The following is a 23,136-nucleotide window of genomic DNA, read 5'->3' as shown; positions in this document are numbered from 1 at the left end:
GCCCACTAGAGATGTGACGTTCGCGAACGAGTCTGTGTTTTGAACGGCTCTTTTAAGGGAATTTGGGAGCTGTTTTTATATGCAGATTGCCCACGTTGCCTTCACGCGTGACCTGCGTGCCCCATGAGTCTTTTGTTCACACTTATTGTCTACACTTTGTCATTGTTTACATAGTTTTGATGTGGATTCGAGTCAAGTAGCTGAGCTCCTGTTTGTAAAGTAGTTCAGGTGTAGAAACACCAGGTGGGGTAGTACAATTTTGCATTCACATTTTTATAATGTCCTAATTTTAATTCTAGTTTTATTTACATTTTTTATATACATATATATTTATTATTTTCATATTTTTTCTGTATTGTTAAAATGTTATTGTGCAGAACATTTTACAGTAAAGTTGTTTTTCATGGAAGTTATCTGTAGCCTTAGTAGTAGTTTTTATAGTGCCACAAAGTTTTTTAGGTGAGGGAAAATTCAAAATAGTGATCTCACTGACGAAGCATGGGGATATGGAACCATCTTATGGAATGTTTACAATGCCAAATGAAATTATAATCAATATTTCAGAATAATTCCCACCAATAGAGTATATATATATATTGGTGGGATGTGTAAATTTGAATTATTCTGATCCAGATCTTATAACTGCTGCCAGTGATTGTTTCCTTGATAAAAACGAGTTACCCCTGGTTGACTTCTAAAAAATAAATAAATATAACAATGAGCCAAAGAGCCAGTCTTTTGAACGGCTCTTTGAAAGGAACGGCTCCTCAAGAACCGGTTCCCTTCAAAGAGCCATAAATCCCATCTTTAACGCCCACACAGACAGGAACCTGATAGCACCAGCTAGCCAAACCAAACCCAAAGACAGCTACAGGGATAGAGGAGGCGAATTAGCAATGATACTGATAAAAACCCAGACACTTGATAAAACTGCAAATATTACACAAGCTATTAAAAAAAGCTTCCTGTAAATAAAAGGTGCAAATGGAAATGGAGGGGAGTTTGCCCTCCAAGCAGACCCAGAAAGGGCATCTGAGCCTGTTAGCTGCGTCGTCACTAGCTATCAACCAATCAGCGATCGAAGGCGGACCACATTAACCAATCAGCGCTCAGGACTTCACAAACTACGACAAGTCGCTAAGCTCAAACTGCGCGGGGGAAGTGACAGCTGAAGAAATCGCGAAATCGTGCAAATCTTGAACAAAGTTTGCACAAATCTGATTCAACGACTCAGTTATGATCTGGAACTGAAGCGACCCGAGCTGAAACTGATCACTTCTCCTTCACACCTGCGACTCATGAGGCTGACACACCGGCGTGACTTTCATCAGCAGCGAGCTCTGGTGATAAGTTAGCAACACTGAGTTACCTTAAGGTCAACTAGATGTGCAGCACAACAGGTGCTGTGAGGTTATCGAGTCATGAAATTCAGATATGAAATGAAATGTCACGTTAGCAGCTGCATCCTGGTTAACCTCACACATTACAGCAGGCCTATTGGAACCATTTGACCCCTGCTTGTTTGAGCTAGTTAGCTGGCATGGTGGAGATAATCACAGTTAAATCTCAACACGAGTATGAATGCTGATTGAACCGCTTACATTAACCTCTAAATACCTGCATGTCTGCCGGGATGCTAGCAGTGAAACTAACGTGATGCCACGCTGCTAGTTCCCCCTGACTAACATTCCTGTGAGATAGCGTCTCTATCTCCATCGATTAGGGCGTGTTAGTGCTTCTAACTTACCTGTTGCGGGTGGAGAAAGCTCCCAGCGACGGGGAAATGTTTCCCAAGCAGAGGATCACCTTGTTTGACTTAAGCAGGGCCATGGTTGTGCTGCGCTTGGGAGCTGAGCCTAGCAGGATGTGGACGGATGTGAAGGGCAGGCACGACCACGACGCTACGCTCCTTCAACGTGCTGACGTCAGAGCAGCAATCAGCACGTTCAGTGTAAGTACAGTAGAGCCAGAGAGGAAGACCTGAGATTATCATCTGAAAGATAATCCTTTTACTAGAGATGGGAGGAGAGTCAAGCAAAGAAATTACTAGTCATAAACACAAATCCAACAAAATGTTTTATTTTTTTATATTTATATAAATCAGTCTCAATGTTAATGTCCTCAGGAATAGACTAACTCAACTCAACTCTAGTATACAACACCTTTCATACACCAAAAGTGCTTCACAGAATAACAGAGAGACAGAAAACAACAGCAATGGTAAAATTATAAAAGGCATGATTATAAATAAAATACTTAAAAATAAAATAAAATCAATACAGTAAAATGAATAAAATAAGTAAGAGTGTAAAGCAACGTTTAAAATAAAGTAGCAGTAACAAGATCAGATGAATACAAGAAATGAATAGATAAATAAATAATTAGAAATATAAATAAATGTTAAATCAATGATTTAAGTAATAATGAATAAAATAATGATAAAATAATAACAACAACAACAACAACAACAACAACAACAATAATAATAATAATAATAATAATAATAATAATAATAATAATGTAGTCCAGGGCTGAAAATAAATTACTCCAAATTAAAAGCTAGATAAAAAAGGTAAGTCTTAAGTTTACTTTTAAAATCACCCAGAGGCTTTAGAAGAGTCAGAGGTACAAAAAGCAAAAAGGTAATTTGTTGTAAAGAAAAGTCATGCTGTTCAAAACCGAGATTGATAAAAAGGTCACAAAAGTTGTCATGACCATGAATTAGGAGTGCCATATTAACTCATCATGCAAAAAAGTTAAAATCAGAATAATGCATGTTCTTATTGTTATTATATGTTAATAATGATGTACTTATCACATCAATGTTGGTTCCTACATTAACCAGAGTATGTGGTTTGTTTGCTGTTCACTATTGTGTGGCTGAATCTGTTATGATATGAAACATTTAGTATTTCATACTTAGTTTTCTTAATCTCTACGTCAAATGAAATTATCAGATAAATGTACCAAGGTAGGTATATATTTTTCAATTGTAGCAACATGAGCGTGCAAAGCAACAGTAAAATGGAAAAACCCCAAAGTGTACTTGCAGCTAATATTTTAGTAAATTAAATTTCTTCCACCATTGAAAAAAATCAGAATTCCAACATCACCACATGGGCTGATACAAATAGAGAAATTGAGTTTTTTAACAGTGGTTTATAGAAAATATCTTCATTTTATTGATTCAAATTATAAATAAGAGAACAGGATGAATAGGATAGTCAAAAAAATGGGGGAAACATAAACAAGACGATTAGTAACAATTTGGTGGTTACAAGTTTTTTTTGTGATAATTTCATCCCCAAACATAGCCATGGAAATAATCGGCATGTCTGATTTGAGGCCAGGAGAGTTGATCCTTAAAGTTTGTTGCACATAGTTTAGGTGACAAATAGACTCTTTAGGTTTCTTTTTTATTTAGACACTTGTTTAAAGAAACGATGTAACCCCCTGTGGTGTATGAATCTGCTGTAACATCATATGTCCACTTGAGGGCAGTGCTGCTCAACATTGCACAATTTTTCGAGTTGCAGGCTGGAGTTGATACCCTTGTTGCCCCACTCGGGTTTAATCCATGGTTTAATCCGGTGCCAATCTTTTTTTATTTCCCCACACACACTTTCCACTTGCTTTGGTGCTTTTTAATTGTTTCTTTTGTGCCTTGTAAACCACTTTTGCTGCTATTTTTAAATGTGCTTTATAAATAAATCGTATTACCTCATTGATGTTTATCGAATATCAGTGACATCTTCTCTTGCAATTAGGTCAAATATACATTTGGGAGAATCCATGACCAAGATCTAGACAGTAAATGCTAATGGTAAAGTTTATTTTTTCTAATGCCAAGTAACTCATTAGTCTCAAACCTCCCACCAGATGGAGACATCCTTTAGTTTTTACTCTACAAAGCTCCCCACTCTATTTATCATGTCAGCAGATTAGATAAGAAATGGATCAAACATGAAAATAAGGAAAGCACCGTGCAGTCATCAAAGCCTCTTACCCTCTAAAGTAGCTGAAAACACTGTTATCTTCTCTGTGTTTAGGTTTCACTCTTCCATCCCCTCTCTGTTATGTGTGTAAACTGTTCCTTTGCTACTTGAAGTGAAGACAGGTGCCCGGGGTGTGTTTTCTCTTTCAGACTTAACAGGAATGGCAAACTCACTGTCTGTCTAAAGAACTGGAGGAGCATCACACAACAGGGCCTGGAAGTCCATGAAACCGTGTTCCTGCAGGGCACCTCACTGGCACCCCAACACAGTGACAGAGCAGGACACACACTTGGCTCTCATGTGGGACTGCTACTGTGTGAAGAAGATATGGATATTTCCAACAAACCTGTAAGTTATGTCAGAGTAAACTCACAAACACACATGCAGCCCTCGAAAACAGAGATGAGCTATAACAATGATCAGTTTGCAGTTAATTTTTATGCAGTACCACGCTGAGTACAGTTTTTTATTACCATACCATTTTCCTCTCACACATCTGTGAGATGAAACTGAGGACAGTATAATAGTGATGAAGAGCATCGGGAGGGTGGGGGAGTAAAAAGAGCCGAGCTGAGAGAAGCATTAAAAATAAAAGAACAGCAGAAAAAATAATGAAAAACTGATAAGAGAGAAGTGTTTCTGAATATAATGCTGAGTGACATTTCTCAGCATAACTAGGGGTTGAACGGGGCTGCTTTAATATGCGTTTTTACACTATATACTGTATGTGTGCGCTCACGGTCATTTGCTGTCATCTATATTGAATCTACAACCCTTTATTGGCTTTAAAATAGAATGTAGGTTTTCTATTTCTAACACACAATACAACACAAGCAAATGCTACTTATCTGTCCACTGCTCTGAGCTGCCTGTGGGGTAAAGGGTTAACAGATTGTGTGCCTGCAGACCGCTGTTATGATAAAATGATGTGAAGCAGTAGAACTAAACCATTACACATAAGATTTCATAAATCACAGGCAGTAATCATAGATGACACAGTGTGGGCTGTTTGTCCTGCGTGGTGTCCCTAACACTGTCATTCTATTAAAAAACAAAAGTGAATGAGAACAGATGGAGAAAAATAAACCATCTAATATAACTAGTACATTGCACTTTGAATATTTTAGTATGTGTGTATGCACGTTTTGATAATACATTTATTTAAATTGACATATAGGACACTACATGTCAAAGGAAAGAGAATAAAGCAGAGAGATTAGTTAGTATATCATATTAAAGAGGGTGTGTATTCAAGAAAAATAAAATATTTAACATTGCAAAATATCGAGATGATACAAACAATGTAATAGTAATACTCACTATTAGAAAACTAAAGAAAAAACATCCTGTTTGCTTCTCATTACATCTGATATATGATGAGAATCAAATGATTTTAAGCTTGCGTGGTTCAGCCAAGCTTTGTGTGTGTGTGTATGTGTAGGTGTGTGTGTGTGTGTGTGTGTGTGTGTGTGTGTGTGTGTGTGTGTGTGTGTGTGTGTGTGTGTGTGTGTGTGTGTGTGTGTGTGTGTGTGTGTGTGTGTGTGAGTGAATTGACAAGACTTGTCAGATTTATAGCGCAGATTAATTAAGTAAATGTTCAGGCTAAAGAAGGCTAAAATATTGGGACCTTAAAGACTCTACACATCAATGTTGCACAAACACAAGTGTTGTCACTACTTGCTGATTCCAGAAAAATTGTGTTTAGAGGGCCTTTTTCTGTTCCTCTATGTGCAGGAAATAAAGAAATTTAACATTTTAATGATTACAAAGGCTGTTGTGACCTCAAGTAACAATAATGTTCAAGTTTTACTTTGAATATATTCTTTTAAGGGTCACCAAGATTTCTTAACAAATGTTTGAATGACAGTTGATTTTTTTTAATTATTAACCTGATTTGGTCTAGAGCAACATTTCATAAATACTTGATGTAACTAAAGCTGAAAAAATGAAACCTGAAGTTTTTCATTTGGATGCTGCAATATGATTTTTTTGTGATTTCTCTCTGCCTAAGAAACAAAAGAAAAAGAACATCGTCCCTGGTGTCCCCAGTGTAAGAGAGACACAATTAGACTGAGATCCAAAAATATCACTAATATTTGCATAAAAGTTCTAGGGGAAAAGAAATTTCTGGAACAATATTCATATCTTAGAAAACACTGCAGTGACTCAGAACTAAACAAAGAAAATAATTTTAATGTGACATTTGGATTTAAATTACTTGAATCCAACAAAAAAAACATCAGGATGTTTAAGAAGGAGAAAAAAGATGATTAATCTCTAAAATGTTAAAAAGAAACGTCTCTCATCCGTCACATCAGTGTCTGTTTTTAAAACCAAATAAGTTCATTTAACTGGGTTGCCCGTTGTGTGTGTGTGTGTGTGTGTGTGTGTGTGTGTGTGTGTGTGTGTGTGTGTGTGTGTGTGTGTGTGTGTGTGTGTGTGTGTGTGTGTGTGTGCGTGCGTGTGTGTGTGTGCGTGCGTGCGTGCGAGTGTGTGTGTGTGCGTGTGTGTGTGAGAGCGTGTGTGTGTGTGTGTGTGTGTCTGTCTGCGTGCAGCTGTACAGAGGGTAAATAACAGAGGGAATCTCATCTGTCTGTTTCTCTCGCTCGTCTCGTTCCTCTCACTGATGTGTGTGAAGGAATCAGAGCGGATATAACTCTCTTTTTTCTTGTTGTCAGCAGCTAACTGCTTAAACTACAGCTCAGTCTTTCCCTCTGTGTGTGTATGTGTGTGTGTGTGTGTGTGTTTGTGTGTGTATGTGTGTGTGTGTGTGTGTGTTTCTCTGTTTGTTCATGTGTGTGAACATTCGTTGAAGGAGCTCTGGAGCTCTGAGTACTGTATTGTTTTTTGTGTATGTGTGTTTGTGTAGCTACAGTGAGGGTGTGTGTGAGGGCGTGTGCTTTGAAGATAGTGGGTTTAATTAAAGATGAAAGAACTGATTATTAATTGATGGAAGGTGGACTGTTCCAAGATGTTGAAATACGGGGGTGTTTTGACTATTTATTTTCTGGGGAAAAAATAGAAAAAGTCAAATTTTAAGCGCAAACTGAGGCAACATCTTTCAGAAATAACTGCCCTCTGTGGTTTCTGTTATTGGTGAATACTGAATAATTCAAATTTAATCTACAAAAAGACACGTCATTCAAACATTAACATGAGCTATAATCAGAGAACACATTTCCCTTAGACAGCGACAGATTTCAATTATTTAAATGTACAAATCTTGTGTTGCCATGTCTTATTTTCCCCTCCTGTGTTAGAGCAGGTTTGTATACATGTAGAGAGAGCGAAACATTACGCTCAGTTGTATTTTTGTTGTTCCGCATCTCAGCTTGTCCCGCTCAGTTCACTTCATCTCAAAGTGGCACAGAGGCTTCAGAGAGTCTCCTCCATGAAAAATGAAGCAGCACAAGCTTTTTCGACATCACACTTTGTGTTACCAGGAGATTAGAAAGTGAAGGTGGAGCACTCTGGAGAAAACACTCTTGCTCTGGGCATCTGCAGTCTTCTCTGAAACCACACAACTCTCAGAAAGAGGGGGGGATTATTACCTTTTCCAAGGCGCTGAGAGAGAAGATTAAACAACATTCTCAGAGGAAGCAGTGGCACAGTTAGTATGATCCCTCACAGAGCTCAGGTGTAACAGAACAGTGTTTAGATACGGGTATGACTTTTTAATGCGAGAAAATAACTGGGACAAGAGTTGTCATGTTATATTTATTCATTCTCTCCTTATATCTTTAATATATCTTTAATAGAACAGTACAAGCCTCAACATGAAATAAAACAGGATCATAACAAATTTAAAAGAGCATTTAAATAAAATTTAAAAAATGCTACTAGCATATTTATTACTTTCTAATTAAGTGGGAGAGGAACATTTAAAGATGAATGTAAAAATAATACATAAGTCCAATAAATAAAAACAATATATCGTTGTTGTTGCTGCTATGGTTATTTCAAACTGGGACATCATGAAACATTAAAAAAATGAGCAGAAAGAACCTCAGAAGGGTAGAAAGCTAAATCTGCAGGGCCAGCAGTACACTTTAGGCTCTCAGGAGCACTTTGTTTTTACTCTAAATTGTGAAGCGAAGTTTAGGGTCACACATGCACCAGGTTACATCAGGAGGTAGGATGGAGGAGGCTGTGGTGGGGGTGGGGACGAGGGAGGTGACAGGGTCCCAGGCATGGAGGTCACAGTGCAGAGTCCCGGCAGAGTACGATCTCCAGCTCAGTGCGATACAGTTTCCCTCCATCGGACAGAGCCATGATGCTCTTCTTGTAGCCCACTTTTCCTGTCGAGTCCACGTCCTGACAGAAACGACACAGGAGGCACACAAAGGTTTACAAAGAGCTCTATGGATGGTGTGAACTTACAGTACACTGCAGAGGCATCTCAGGCAGCTTTACTGCTCTAAATTTGGCAGGTGGAAAAGTAACCTGAACTGATCAATCAATGGGCTAACTATTCATTACCATTTTGTTCTTGTCACAGAGGTCCTTCAGCAAAGCATCCAGCTCCTGCTCATCAATGTAGCCGTTACCATCCTGAAGAAAGAGACAGCACAAGAGGTTGAAGTAATAGAACTAAATGTGACAAAAAGACTAAAAGTTCTGCATCCATGGTTTCAGCTGTGACAGATTGTACTGAAGCTCAGTTACATTTGAACTAAATAGTTATAATGTTAACCTTTTTGGCTCATTAGCATACTAAAAGACTGTTTAAAATATGGACGTAGTATCCATGACGTCACCCATCTGTTTCTGAAGCGCTGTTTTAAGGCTAATTGTCGGCAGGAGCCATTTTGCTGCTGTCGAGCGATTGTGATGTAAAGAGGCGGGCTTTTAGCCTCCTCGCCAACAGCTACAGTGTTCCCATCTGTCAATGAAGTCAGCTGTTCCCCCCATACAATGTGTGGCGATCAAGAAATGAGCTAACCAGACTACACTCGTCTTTTGTACCAGGCTGTAAACATGTTTATTTCTGCTGTAAAGATCGGCTTTTTTGAATTGGTGTGTATGTGGTTTCCGGTACTTCCGGAGCCAGCCTCAAGCGGATCCTGGATGAACTGCAGTTTTTTGCACTTCCGCATTGGACTCATACTTTTAGACCGGAGGTTGCCGCTTGACTCAAACAAGTATATTAGCCCTAAAAAAAATCCCTAATTTTTGCGGATTGGACTGAGTAGTGTGATACTTAAAGTTTGTATCACACAATCCCAGATATGACAATGTTTCGCATTACCACTTAACAATAAAGTTATTAAAATGCATTCTGAGGGTCACATACATTTGAAAAGTACAATCATCATCAATTCAACCAGTTAGCATTAAGCTAGTTCACTCAAACTACAACATTTTAAACAAATTAAGTTCTGGAGCAAAAATAATAGGATCAGCAACTTTCTGCTTCTCAATCGCTCGGCCTACGGAAAAACAATTCAATATGAGAATCTAGGGAGACATAGAAGACATATAGATACAGTTAAAATAATCATTTCAGAACATATTATTGCTACCTTTGAGCAATAGTTCAAGCTAATGTTAGCCAAGTAATTACTTTTCACGTCAGATTAAAAAATGATTATCAAACAGGAATGTCAGCATTAACCATCGTCTTAACGGTTGCTAATTACCTGGAAGTGGTAAAATGATGACATTTTATCCAACTGACTAACAACCTGGAGCACAGAAATTGGTCAATATTGTGAATTGCAACTAGCTTCTAACAAAGCCTTAAACTAGCACGACTCAGATATTCAAATGCTTGACAGAATAACTGTCTGTGTATAGTTATTTAAGATACCTGAGTCAATTATTGAGAATCAGTCCCTAGTTAGTTATCCAATCAGTTCTATGCTAATTAAGTATTCTCATAGAAAACATGGATAAGTGACATTTCATGCATAAAACACACCACAAAGATTCAGTTATATGAAAGCAAACCCAAAGACACTCGTGCTGTTTTTACCTTATCATAGTAGGCAAAGAGGGAGTCAAATTCTTTAACTGTGAGCCTGATGCCCTGCATGAGAGAGAGAGAGAGAGAGAGAGAGAGAGAGAGAGAGAGAGAGAGAGAGAGAGAGAAATTGTTGGAAACTACAGGAGATGTTTCTAGAGAGCGTTAAAAGCCCCACCACATCCAGAACTGATATTAATCCATGCAGATTATGATAACTGGGACTAGAGTTGAGTTAATCCTGATCAGACGGACTAATCCTCTGTCCGAAAGGAATTGTGGATCTGTTCACTAAAGCTAGCATGTACATAAGGGGTCATGCATGACAAAATACATGTGGGAGGTATGTCCAGATTAACAATGTCGCTGAATGAAAAATGTTGAACTCTTAAGCTTCAAAATGTTACAGGCCTACATACATTCACACAGGGTTTGTGGACACCACAGATAATATTGTCTAGCTGAGAATTTAGATGTATTTGTGCAATAAGATAAGCTACTTTCATTTTAAGATGCAAATTAAAGTCATGAACTGACTTCAGTTAAAACTATCAAATATCAAATTGATTAATTGAGATTTTAAAACTGTTTTCAAACACATAAGAAAGACACATCCTGCTTTAAAAGACTTAAACTTTCCTGGATTATAATTCCTGAAGTACTTATTATAAGTAAGAACACATTTGTTTCACTGTCACATATGCCCATTCGGGACTATGATGAATAATCCTCTTGTAGTGATCCAATAATGTTAAACTGAGTGAGTCTGAATCTCCTGTGTCGTGCAACCTTTCTCTTCAGATCAAAAGGACTCTCTCAGTTTGACGGTAATCCTACCTCAAACTTCAGCAGGAAATTTTCCTGGACTGGCAAGAGCCTGTAGTAAGAAACAAAAAGACAAAAAAAAAACAGTGAGTGTTTCATGTTTTAACCTTTTAAGAGAAGTTTAAAATGTACACACAGACCACAGACAAACACTCACCTCGCCATCTCAGAGAGGCCCAGCTTGCCATCACCGTTAAGATCAAACATCCTCAGCTGCATAAAAGGAAGATTATCAGACATCACAGAACACAAATTGGCCTTGATTGCTTTCATGAAAGGTCCTATAAACACACATATTACATGCTAATCTGATTAATTAAGAAGCATCATGTCACTTTTGTAGCATTTAAAGTAGGATGCTATAAAGGAAATGAGGATGCTGATATTGTTTAAACTTTATTCATTGATGTTAGAATTTAGAGTTGCTGAGATCTGTGTTTCCTTGTTGTCCTTCAGTTTCAATACTTTTGTGCATTGCCTTCACACTGCTTGGCAGTACCTGCATCCAAATGGACATGAAGCACTTTGTTACTCTTACTGATCTTGTTTCTTCTTGTTTAGATCTTTGCTTATGTTGTTCTTGTTCTCGTATGTACGTCGCTTTGGATAAAAGTGTCTGCTAAATAACATTGTACCATTGTAACCTTGTAACTTACAATAGTCTTGGTGTACTCATTGAGCTTCTTTTCATCATAGCTTCTGTTTGCCTTCTTCAGCAGGTCTGACAGGAAACCCTGAAGAGACAGAGAGAGTGAATGACATTTGTGAGTGGTAATCAGCAGGCATGGTGACAATGAGTGGATTTGATGTCTAGAGATCAGGATGTGCAAGTGACTGTTTCCAAAGGTGCAGAGTGGTTTGTGAAGTTTTAATGAAGAGCTTAATTAAAATGTGCTGGTTCACAGTGGCTTCCTCAGTTGAGACATCAACACTAATCATAACGTCGATCAAGGTTTCTTTGCAGAAATAAAAAAATATACGCATACATATATATGTCATCTATTTATCTCAATTTCTCTCTTTTGTAGATACTATGCACCCATAAATCACAGATAACAGTTGTGCATCAATAATATTGAGACAGAAGACAAACTACTGTAAAAATATGAAAGTCTTTCTACAGATTCCTGGTTGTTATGTGTATGAGTATCATTAATACTGCATCGGTCAGCTGCAGAGCAGAGTGAGCATGTTTTCCTAAATGACAGAAACCTCTCTGAGTGTGCTGCACTGCTTCCAGAGCAGCTGTGTTGTTGGCATGTAGTTCAAATGACTACATTAATTAATTACCATTTTGCAGAATTTGACATATGTGTTTACCTTCAGCTCATTCGACTCAATGTATCCGCTCCGGTCGGAGTCGTATCTCCTCCAGGCCTGCAGGAGTAGAGGGATGTTATTATGGTATAAGAAATGTGCTGTACCATTCCCCTTATTGTCAGGCATAACATATATTACCAACATGAAGGCAAAATAACACAAAGAGAAATGAAAGCGGCACAAGAGTTTCATCTGGTATTGTTTAAATATAGAATTTGTCAAAGCTCTTTATCAAAGATGGATACCTAAACCCCTCCAGCACTCACTACCTTCCCCCAGCAGAAAGCTGTGCTCCATTCATAATGTATGTCTGTCTGAGAATAGCTTTAACGCACAGAGAAGCCCGAACATCACACCACTGAAAACCCTACCCGAGCTTGGGTCATGGAGGGTTGTCAGCAAGTGCGGGTATGTTATTTTCAGTCACAGAGATCTAGATGCACAATGCTTTCCTATTTTCCCTTCAATTACTTCGGCGTATGCAACCGAGGAAGAAGAGAAGATACTGATAGTTATTCAGACAGAGGTGTGGGTAAAATATGCTGTTTTGTTTCACATTGCATTGAGGCATTAATGACCCTTGGAAAGTTTTGTTTAAAGGGTTTTCCTGTTGTGTTTGGTCTGGAGTGGGAAAGAGGTAGTATGTTTTAAAATTTGTAAATTCAGGTTTCTTAAGATGTTTGTTTCAACATCTTTTTAATTTGAAGTCATCTCTACACTGTAAGGGATGCCTCCGACCAGTAAAAGCCGTTTCCAGTACAGTACCTGACGTTTCTGGAATTTGAGTTTTAAACATGGCATCCAGGCTGTAAATTAACAATTCACACCCTCATAGGATGTTTTCCACACGCACAGGGCGTCCTGGCTTGGCAGGGAAACAGAAGGAATTGTGGGGCAGCTGAACGTGTGTCCCACAGGAGGAGCTGTGATGGCAGTGCTGCCTTGAGGCATTTGAGGAGATTGCGCAGCTCAGTAAAGTAAGGCAGTTAGTCAGCAACTTTTTGTAACGGAGATGATGAAGTCTAATTTGATATGATAAGATAGAATCCAACTAAATACAACATAGCACGACACAACAGGATAAGATACAATACAATGCAATACAATATTCAGCAGCAAGACTTAAAACTAAAACCAAGAAGAGAGAGCACATACTCCTGTTTTAATGACCCTACACTGGCTGCCCATTGCTTTTAGAATAGATTTTAAGGTTTTACTTATCACTTTTAATGCACTTCACAGCCTGGCCCCTGAATATATCTGTGATTTGCTGTCACCCTACCAGCCCGGGCGCAGCCTCAGTTCCTCAGGCAGGAACCTCCTTAAAGTTCCCGTCACAAAGTTAAAATCTAAGGGTGACCGAGGGTTTGCTGTGCAGGCTGCAGGACTGTGGAACGACCAGGGAACGACCTGCCTGAGGATCTCAGGCAAGCTGCATCAGTATCTTCTTTTAAATCACAGCTGAAAACTTATTTTTATCAAAAGGCCTTCTTGTAATATTGTTTTATCCAAGATACTACATTTATTTTTAATCTACTTTTATTCACTCATTGTTTTATTTGTTTGTTTTTATTAGTTTCTCTTTTACTCTTTTTTCAGCTGTTCCTCTTAAATTGTCTTGCCAGCCCATATACATATATGCTTTGTTCTCTTTATTGTGGGTTTTTATGATGTAAAGCACTTTGTAACGTCTGTTTTGATAAGTGCTTTATAAATAAACTTTATAATTATTATTATTATTATTGATATATCATATGATACAATATGATATCACAAAGCACACAGGACAAGATTAGATACAGTTATAAGATAAGATATGAAAAAATAATATAAGATACAATGTCATCCATTGTGATGCGATGCATTATGATACAATACGATATGATGTGATTCCTCATGATATGATTTAATACAATACAATACAATACATTACGATAGGATGCGATACAATGGGTTTCGATGCGATATGATATGATATGATATGATTTGATACAATATGATACGATACAATATGACACATTCAGTGTGATAATAAATGATACAATACGACATTAAGTTATACAATATTATAGGAAACGATACGGTATGATACCAGGAAATAAAATATGATAGGATAGGACACTATATGATACAGCACAACAGGACAACATAAGATCCGTTCAATTGATTCCGATGGGTTGGGATGGTTTGCGATGCAATACGGTACAGTATAGCATGGTATATTACAATACAATAAGATTAGTTCCATTTTGATGCGATGCAACGCCTTGTAAAATGACTCAATATGATATGATACGATGGCTTGGTGGAGTAGATGGACTATTTAATGAGCACTCATTGTTTGCCCTGAAACATGAATAAGATGAAGGATGCAGATAAATATGTCCACACTTACCGCCATGAATTCAGCACTGGACCCCACAAACTCTCTGAAACAGAGAAGGAAGTTTTCCTCTGTGGGCAGAAGCTGAGCCAGCTACAGAGGCGAAGATAAGAGACAGATTATCTTTCAGAGCCCTTTTTCTGTGTTCTATGGTTTCAAGTTTTGTAGCTATAAATACATTCAATATTTAAAAAGAATCTTCATATAAATATTGGCTGTGATTTTTAAGATGGATTAAAATGAAGATGAATTAAAACACATGAGAACAAAGGTTGAGAAAATAGCTGATTTGTCACCTCTGTCATCTCAATTCTCCCATCAGCATTCTTGTCAAACTTGGCCATGAACTCCCTCATCTTCTCTTTGAACACAGCATGTGTAGGATCCTGCAAACACATGAAATCACAGATCAAAAGAGAGGCATCATAAAACGGCCTTATTTTCAAATATGTATAAAACACACAACCTTTTTAAAAACCTAATTTTAAACCTTTTGCAAATATTTGTGGAAGTAAATTAGTTTTGGGTGAAACTAAATGCCACCTAGATAAGATTTACCAATCAACATAATGAGAAAATGTTGGTAATTAACATGTGGCTCTGATGATGAGTTTGTCAGCAGTAATCGACATTAAACTTCATTTGTTTTCCCTCCTTATGTTCAGGCCCTCACATCATTTGTAGAAAAATGTTTTACCTCCTACACTGAAATGAAAAATCTCAGGCATCATTTGTATAGCACAAAACAAATTAGCAGTATGTAAATGTAATTTCCAGGAAAGATTATTGTTTGAGTAGATTTGATCAATATTTCCTTATTTAATTTTGTATAATGAAGGATTGAAGCTGGATTGAGTAATTTGATGTCAAATATCAAGCAGTTAAAAATGAACCAGTATCACTCTGTGTCACTTTTAAATAAATGTAATTGATTAAATAACCAGATGCTCACCACGCTAGCTCCTCGTCTGGTACCCTCTAGCTCTCTGAAGAAGTTTTCCAGCTCCTTCCCTTCGATGTAACCGTTTCCTGTGGAGAACCAAAATAATTAAACTAGTTTGGCACACAATTATGAAGTTATGAAGCTTTAAAGTGGCCTGAAGCTTTGTTGACTTTTCAAAAGTTTGATGAAAGACTTAGATGGGGATGAAAGATTAAACATCACTGGGGGACTTTAAATTTTGAAAAAGTCACAAAACCCTGAGTGCTTGTCCAATCTGATCGTGTTCTGTGACAGGACCAAATTAAGCAGTTCATAATGCTGCTTATTTTAACTATGAGGAACTTATCCTAACAACTGTGTTTGAATCAGCTTTTTATGTAAAAGTCAGAACAGAAGTTCCAGTCCTCAGTATTTACAACTTAAAGCCTGGGGTGCTACGACAGCAGGATATAAGATTATCACTTCCCATCATCTCCACTAAACTGAAAACTTTTAATTGAAGACTCACTTTGATGAACTAAAGGAACAAAACACTAGAAAGCTCTTGTCTAGAGAATAAAGTCTTTGCTCATCCATATATCTCAGCCAAATTGGCATAAAGCAGCGGCAGGGATTGTGGAGATTCAGTGATGTGTTGCAGCAGAGGAAAACATACCACATGAGCCCAGCAGTGCAGTTGGAGTGTAAACAGTATAATGAGGGTTTTCTTCCCTAAGAGGGTGAAAGTGGGCAGATTGATGCTTATTGGGGCATTCTGTCCCCGTGTTTAAATTTTGAACTTCTTAGACAGCCACATGACCGGGAATGATTTAACATAATCATTTCCCTACAAGTCAGAGTAACATATAGGACATTCAGCACTCTCTTTTTAATCATAGGAATGAGACCCATCTGCCCACAATCCCAGTGGGGATTGTGGGTTTTGTGCCTTTTATCATAAACAAAATAGACGTTAATAAATTGTTACTCCAATTCTGAATAAAACACTGATGTATAAAGCAAAGTGCATAGATTCAGCCCCCCTTCATCTCTTAATCTCTGATCCTCTCATCTTCTTTGCATACTGACCATTGCCCCCTCCCTCCCCCCGTCTCATCATCTCCCTCCAGATTGATTTGATCACTGCATGTCATAGGTGCTCCATGCCACCATCTGTGCTTGGGATGAGCTGGTTGTTTAGATATGAACAAATCACTGCAAAAACACAGAGCTCTGTGTGTGGAAAACAAAGCTCACAACGTAACCCTGCAATCACTTTCACTTCGTTTTTCTCTTATTATTCAAACTGAAAGGGCTAATAATTCATTATCGTCAGTGAGCAGTCACTCTGAGTAATGGCTGCTTTATCCCTCAACAGCTGTTTAATCAAATTATGTACTAGACTCCCTCTGAGAGAAAATGCGAGGTATGAAAAACAAAAGAAAAAATCCACAGCAAAGTTGTTATATCTGCATCAGCAAAAGCAATAATTATCATATGGTAGGAAAAAGAATGATGACAAATTTACTCAAAGTAAGTTTTGACTTTGACTGTTGGTTACAACTAAAATGGATGAGTCAAATCTTAACCAACCCAACTTAAAGCTGGGGTTGGTAGTCAGATTTAGATACACTTTTTGTTATACTGGTTAAAATGATCTTTATGTCCCGATGGCAATCAATACATAATGTGTTCTTAAAAATTAGTGAAGAAAAGCCGCTATCTACAGCCGGAGTAAACCTGGGAAAAAAACAACCAATCCTTGCCATCAGGAGAAATTATGAAACCAATCAAATCCCGTCCTGCCGTTCTGCTCGCCTCCTGTGCATACATTTCATGTTTGTTTGTGTTTTTAACTTTCACTATGATAATGTTTTGGTGTTTTCTTACCACTGGGTGACTTGAGTTGACATAGTGCAAAACACAAACCATGTGCTGAGGACCGGTTTTGAATCATTCACGATCATGTGGTCGCGAATCAGCGGCGCTCGTGCATGTAGTCCGAGGGGAGGGGGGGAGGGGTTAGACGGAGTCCTGAGGAAATGCTACATTTAAATTCATGCTAGTTTTCCATGACTACCAACCCTAGCTTTAAATGTAAATTCACCCATTATAATATCTTGTAGGTACAGTGTTTATCATATTCTCCAGTTTAGATTAACATATTAGCAATATTAGCAATTACTAATAAGCACAAACATAAAGTGCAGCTCAGGGATGTTGGGGTTATCTTTAGAAAAAAACATGGCATGATAGTCCCTTATGTGTAAACTTACAGGATTACCAAAGTTCTGATATTCATTTAGTTGGGGACTTGAGCTTTTATTGTAAATATAATGGCTCCCATTCAACAGACATCAAGATATTTAACTTTGAACAACAACTATCAACCTCTAGGTGGTGCTAGAGGAAATAGTCTTGGGATCTGTCATGTCAGTAGAAGTCATCCTCTGGGGAACATGAATGTCTGAGTCAGGTTTTTCAGTCTAGATTAAAGTTATGGTTTGACCACCCCATCAGCGTCCTGTCTCAGAGGTAGTAAGTTTTAATCGGAACAGTGAAACAACGTTACTGAGTGCTGCATCCGTGTTGTTTGGCTGCAGACTGTGGGATCTGTAAAGTGGGGTCCAGGTAATCCAGTGTAACAAAATTCATGGATGAAGGGGATTATTCCCAAGTTATTAAGCCTATCATCAGAGAGCTGGGTCACGCAGACAAAACTTGGTCTCTGCACAAGCTAATAGTGCTTTTTTTTTGCATCTGAATGTCATTTCTACTTCAAGGAGATGAAAATGCCAAAATGAGAGAATCACTGAACGGCCAACCTTGCTCTGTTTGACCTAACGTATTGTCTCATTGGACCCCATTTACTATAATGGGCTTCTTAATTATTCAAAACTATTAACACAATGTCTAAATGGATGTTTTTTGCCTCAGTAGGAACCTAGCTCTCCTTTCCAGCTGAAAAAGACAATCTTACTGTTTTTCACAGTTATATAATGAAATCTGCCGAATAGACAGAGATGATTAAATGTACAGTATCTCAGGTCAAGAAAGTAAGGGAAACAAAATCTACTCTGAAGTACAAGTCTGTTTGAATCTTGTGACGTGCCACAAAGTCCCACAACAATGTTCCCAGTTCATCGGGGCTTGCTGTCAGACTTTAACTGCATTACAAATCTCAGCTGCCACATGGAGCGCACCACTGCACACTGAGCAGATGCAGCCTCCTTCTTCCAAAAAATATTTTCAAACACAGCCCAGCTGCTGATTTCTCCATCTTAACTCCAAAACAATCAAGATGCCAAACTTGTGACTGAAAACAACAAAAGTCTGACACCAAAAACACGTGACTCTCATTATGTCAGGAAAAGCCGTCATGAGTTTGTTTTGATGCTTTAAATTCTTTCTTCAGATTGTCACTTGTTCCAACTGTCCTAGTTTTCCCTGCAGCCATTTGGAGCTCTGCTTCAGTCAGACGCTGCTGCTCTGCAGCTGTGGTCAAGATAACCTGTTGCTGCCTTGATGCAAGTATTCCATCGCTGTTTTTGTTTTGGCACAGCCCCCAAAATAGACGATTTTACACTGAGTGGACCCAAGACTCTGGCTTACTTTGAGATGGACTATTTATGTAGAGGGACATTTTTCTCCAGTCAGACATTTTCACTGTGCACAGTGGTCTATTCATAAATGGTGATATTAAGTACTTCACAAGCAAGACAAATAAAAGCAAGAAGTCAATCAGTGAAGCCCAAAGAGCGAAAACATTCCCCCTTTTATCTTCAGAAGAACCTGCATTATCAGAAACTCTTAGGGGAGTGTTGTTGAGTATTAATTTAGGAACTATAGCTGCATGACCATGAAAGGCCAAAGCAGGAGTCTCTGGGACAGAAGCCTCTGATGTGTTGTCAATAACTCTAGTACCTCAAATGGGCAATTGAGGAAAAAGAGTAATTTCTCTCTTACTGGAGCAGTTGGGCATCAAGTTTGTTCGGTTTCTCAAGCTCTCTTGGCTCCTTTGGTCTGATGAATAAACAATTCTGCTCAGCTACCGCTAGGGTTGAAAAAGGGTGTAACATTTCCGGTAAATTTCCATGGGAAGTTAAGCTCGGGGATTTTGGAAATATTCCAAAATGGAAAATTTCCATGGAAATTTATGGGAATTAACTGGGAATTGGGGGTAATTTAATGGAAATGTATCATATCCAAGCATAAATATTGTTTTTTTTCTAAGCAGACATCCCTCCAAAATAGAAATCATCTGTGCATGTGATGTAGGAATGCACAGTGCATGTAGGGAGTGCGGTCTCAATAGCCCTGCAGTAAGTAGTGTGCTATGTGCTATCACTTGCATGAAATCTGGTTGTTTTAGTCAGGATTATGCTAAAATATATTTTTCCCAACTATATTTAAGTTCCCTATTAAGAGCCAACTTTCAATTTAGTAAATGCATGGTTTATTTCCATTTATTCCCATGGAAAGTTTCAGACTTTGAAAATTCCCGGAATTTTGTAACCCTATTTACCACTACAATTGAGATCTCATTCCCACAGGAAACACTGAGTAACTACTTTGCCAGCAAATTAATTTGCTTGATACATGTTTAATTCATTCTCTCACTTTTTCTCCAGAACTATCCTCAAATCCAAATCCACCATAATGCTGAATTTGAGGCTTCAGTATGGCAGTTCATAAACCAGTGGCTAGGGTCACTGGACCTACATTTATTATTTTAAAAGTCTATGTAAGTGCTGAGAAAGCTACGAATAAAACTGAAAAATGGACGACACAATGGGAAGGCAAACAGAAAGGAAACTTAATTGGTACAAATATGATCAAGCAACTCTAAATTGTTTTGAAGTATGGCAGCTGCATTTTCAAAACTTGGAATTGTGTTCATGCAGTTCATATCGTGACTTGACTGTCAACAAGACATTATAATAATCAAGATGAAGAACAGACTGTTATTGGATGACATTAGATAACAGCAAAGCTCTGAAACGTGTCCTGAAAACATCGGAGGGAGGTTCAAACTTTTCTTCAGTTTTTGGCCCCAAAAAGCCAACCGTTCCTTTGTTACTTATGTAATTCAGTCCATGATCTGCCCCTCCAGGTGAGGAAGTAATTAGCTCGGGTTTCTTCAGCCTCATTAGTGCCGTGCCCTTCAGCTGAGCACTTAAAATGAATTTCTCCAATCGTGCTCCTTGAAGAGGATAGTTGGAAAAAAACGTTGCTGGCTAGGTCTGAGCGGTTTTGTATTAATTAGCCATTGATCTGTTTAAACATAACTCTTCTTTGATTTGATCTTTTCACAGAGTAAGACTTATGTTTGAGTGTTTATGAAGTGATCTGGTGATTCTGTCTGAGAAATGAGAATTAGGAGTTTTGATCAACGACTAAGATCACTTAACGTTGAGAAGCAGAGGCAAAAAAGATACTTGAAAAGAAACAGAACACCTCACTGGTGACTTCTTACTGAATTCAATCAATAAACCATTTATTCTACAACACAAGTTACAAGAAAGCTCAGACTGATCAAGTCCCTTTTTTAATCTGCTTAAGGCCCTGACATTGAATCCTCACCCAACCCTCAGAGTGGCAAACACAGCTCCTCAACCATAATTCTTAGCAACAGAGCACCCCAGGGTTTTGTTCTGAGCCCCCTGCTGATCTCAAGTGTGTACATCATCAAGTTTGCAAAGAAAAAAGCTGTTGGTGTCCTGGTCACGGACAACAATGAAAAGGCCTACTTGAAGAAGGTAGAAAGCCTGATATTTTGGTGTTAGTATGCCAAATGAATCCTAGACATCAGCAAGACTGACATGCTCTCTGATGATAGTAAAAAAGAAGCAGAAAAAACTGCACCCCCTTCTGGTGGACAGGTTGCTAAGATCAGTGGATCTGTTTGCTTTGTGAGAGCTGTTAAACAGACAAAGGTTTAGATGGTCTCATCTGAGACACTTGAGTAAATTCCAGTATCACCTCAAATACTAAATATAACCCTTGTACTCCTGTAGTATCAAGGGCAGCATTACTGCCAGTTGCAGAAACAGCACCAGACATGAGTGAGTGGCCCTGCAGAGGCCTTGAACAGACAGGCTGTGCTCTTGCTGCCCTGAAAGATATTTACACCAGCTGCTGGAGAATTTCAGACAATAAAGAGGATCATCAAAGATCCCAAAAATCCAGATGATGACTTCTTCCTCCTTATTGCTGTCAGGAGGAAGGTGAAACTGACACTGAGAGGTTCAGGGAGAGCCTCACACTCTCAAACCGCCACAGACTTTAAGAAATCACTGCTAAAGACAGACCCTAATTAAGCACACACACACGTACACATACACACAGATACACACTCATCAAATGCAGACATTTCCTGCTTATTTATTTCCATTAAAGTCTTTCATGCACACGTTGACAGAACTTACAGGTTAACACTTTAACTGTGATTTAAAGTGTTTAACATTTTATATTTAAGGTGATTGTACTAATTTTGACTGATCCATCCAACTCCAACACATTACAGGACAGTAATCAAAGAATTCTCATTAGTTCATTATGGTAATGTATCAGTGATGATGATACATCTCTCAAACCACAGCTCTGTAATAGCTGCATGATAAATACTTTTACTTTTAATACTTGAATTTCATTTTATACTCTTATCGCCTTTCGTTCAGTGGGTGCACACACACATGCATACACATGCATACACAAACCATCAATTTCTCCAGTTAATTCCCAGTAAGCTCTCAGATTGAGAGGCTCCTCCCAGTAAACTCCAGAAGAAAACACCCCTCTCCTCTCACTCTTCTCCTCAATCCCCCCTCCAATCTCTCTCTTCTCCCCCTCTCTTTGGTCCTCTCTCCTCTCTGCATCCTTTCATCCCTCCCTCCCTCCCCCAGTCTCTACCTCACCCTCTCATTCTTCCTCACTCTCAGCCTCCCATCTCCCCCCTCCTCCTCCTCTCTCTTTCTTTTTTTTCACTCTCTCCTCCACCTCCTCTGCAGCCTCCTCTCCATAACTCAACTGACGGAGTACAATTTAATTTCTGTCATCTGTGTGTAAAACCCTGGTAGCATCCCAGACAGGACAAAAATGCATCACACCACATTAAGTCATTGCTGTACAGAGCTTGTGCCATAAAACATTTTGCTAAGATGTAACTACTGAAAGCTGCACCGAAAAACATCATTTTAATTCAAATCTATCAAGTACATTAACAAATAAAATCAACAATATCTATTGAGCTCAAGTAGGAAATGTATGTTAGCTGTAATAAATTAAATATTTTCTTTAATTAGACAAATCTGAGATATTTTTATTTTGCCGTTTTTTTGCGTTTCATTGGATTTCTCTGAGAGGGATTCAAACTCTTAATAGGAACACGTTTGCATAAAATAAATGTACAGTTAAAGTGTAAAAACTGTATTGAAAAAGCTTAATAGACACTAATTGACCACTCAGTTAACTCCGCATTCCTCTCTGGTTGATACTTTGCGCACTTACCGTCTGCGTCAAAATGCTTCCAGATGTCGATGAACTGCGCCGCGGTGAGCTCAGACAGGTGAAGGTGGGGAGGTTGCTGGGCTTGAGTTGCCATGTCTGCTGTTTCTCCGTCCTTTGAGTCGAGCGGAATAGTTGGAGGTAAACTTTTCCCGGTGTGGAGCTCCTTGGTACTGTGGGCTGCTCCTCCTCAGTTCAGGCTTTTAAACCCCCCGCGGCGCGC

The 23,136-nt window shown here is 38.5% G+C and overlaps 2 protein-coding genes and 1 long non-coding RNA gene across 4 annotated transcripts in view; 1 reads left to right on the top strand and 2 right to left on the bottom strand.

Annotated features, from left to right (window-relative positions):
* Positions 1 to 1,908, bottom strand: part of got2b (glutamic-oxaloacetic transaminase 2b, mitochondrial) — an 11,283-nt gene extending 9,375 nt beyond the window's left edge. The window contains exon 1 of the mRNA XM_034679800.1: positions 1,748 to 1,908. Coding sequence (XP_034535691.1) covers positions 1,748 to 1,830 — 83 coding nt within the window. The 5' untranslated portion in view covers positions 1,831 to 1,908. The remainder of the gene's footprint in view (positions 1 to 1,747) is intronic.
* On the top strand, positions 1,008 to 10,867 carry LOC117810156. Of its 2 annotated transcripts, none has more exons than XR_004630726.1 (4): positions 1,008 to 1,951; positions 4,145 to 4,343; positions 8,494 to 8,570; positions 10,759 to 10,867. It is a non-coding gene; the product is annotated as an uncharacterized LOC117810156 (long non-coding RNA). The 2 variants fall into 2 exon arrangements; XR_004630727.1 differs by lacking the exon at positions 1,008 to 1,951 and adding an exon at positions 3,730 to 3,823.
* On the bottom strand, positions 7,707 to 23,136 carry LOC117810155 (calretinin-like). The gene is made up of 11 exons (XM_034679801.1): positions 22,917 to 23,136; positions 15,438 to 15,514; positions 14,782 to 14,871; positions 14,498 to 14,578; positions 12,103 to 12,159; positions 11,439 to 11,516; positions 10,940 to 10,995; positions 10,795 to 10,834; positions 9,970 to 10,023; positions 8,475 to 8,546; positions 7,707 to 8,309 (listed from the first exon to the last, which is right to left on the bottom strand). Exons 1-11 carry the CDS (start codon positions 23,008 to 23,010, stop codon positions 8,193 to 8,195), a joined length of 816 nt encoding a protein of 271 aa, XP_034535692.1. The 5' UTR covers positions 23,011 to 23,136; the 3' UTR covers positions 7,707 to 8,192.

The sequence above is a fragment of the Notolabrus celidotus genome, chromosome 3 (assembly GCF_009762535.1).
Source record: "Notolabrus celidotus isolate fNotCel1 chromosome 3, fNotCel1.pri, whole genome shotgun sequence".
NCBI classification, from domain to species: Eukaryota; Metazoa; Chordata; class Actinopteri; order Labriformes; family Labridae; genus Notolabrus; species Notolabrus celidotus.
Note: the sequence above shows the minus strand (reverse complement) of the source record. Positions and strands in the feature narration are given on the sequence as shown.

What these genes read in the sequence shown, in the direction of transcription:
- LOC117810155 (XM_034679801.1), bottom strand. Translation starts at nt 23,010, where the DNA reads ATGGCAACTCAAGCCCAGCAACCTCCCCACCTTCACCTGTCTGAGCTC. An exon ending in CCAGACGAGGAGCTAGCGTG is followed by an intron (nt 14,872 to 15,437) that starts GTGAGCATCTGG and finishes ATGTGTTTGCAG; the next exon opens with GATCCTACACATGCTGTGTT. An exon ending in ATGAGTACACCAAGACTATT is followed by an intron (nt 10,996 to 11,438) that starts GTAAGTTACAAG and finishes CCTTTTATGCAG; the next exon opens with CTGAGGATGTTTGATCTTAA.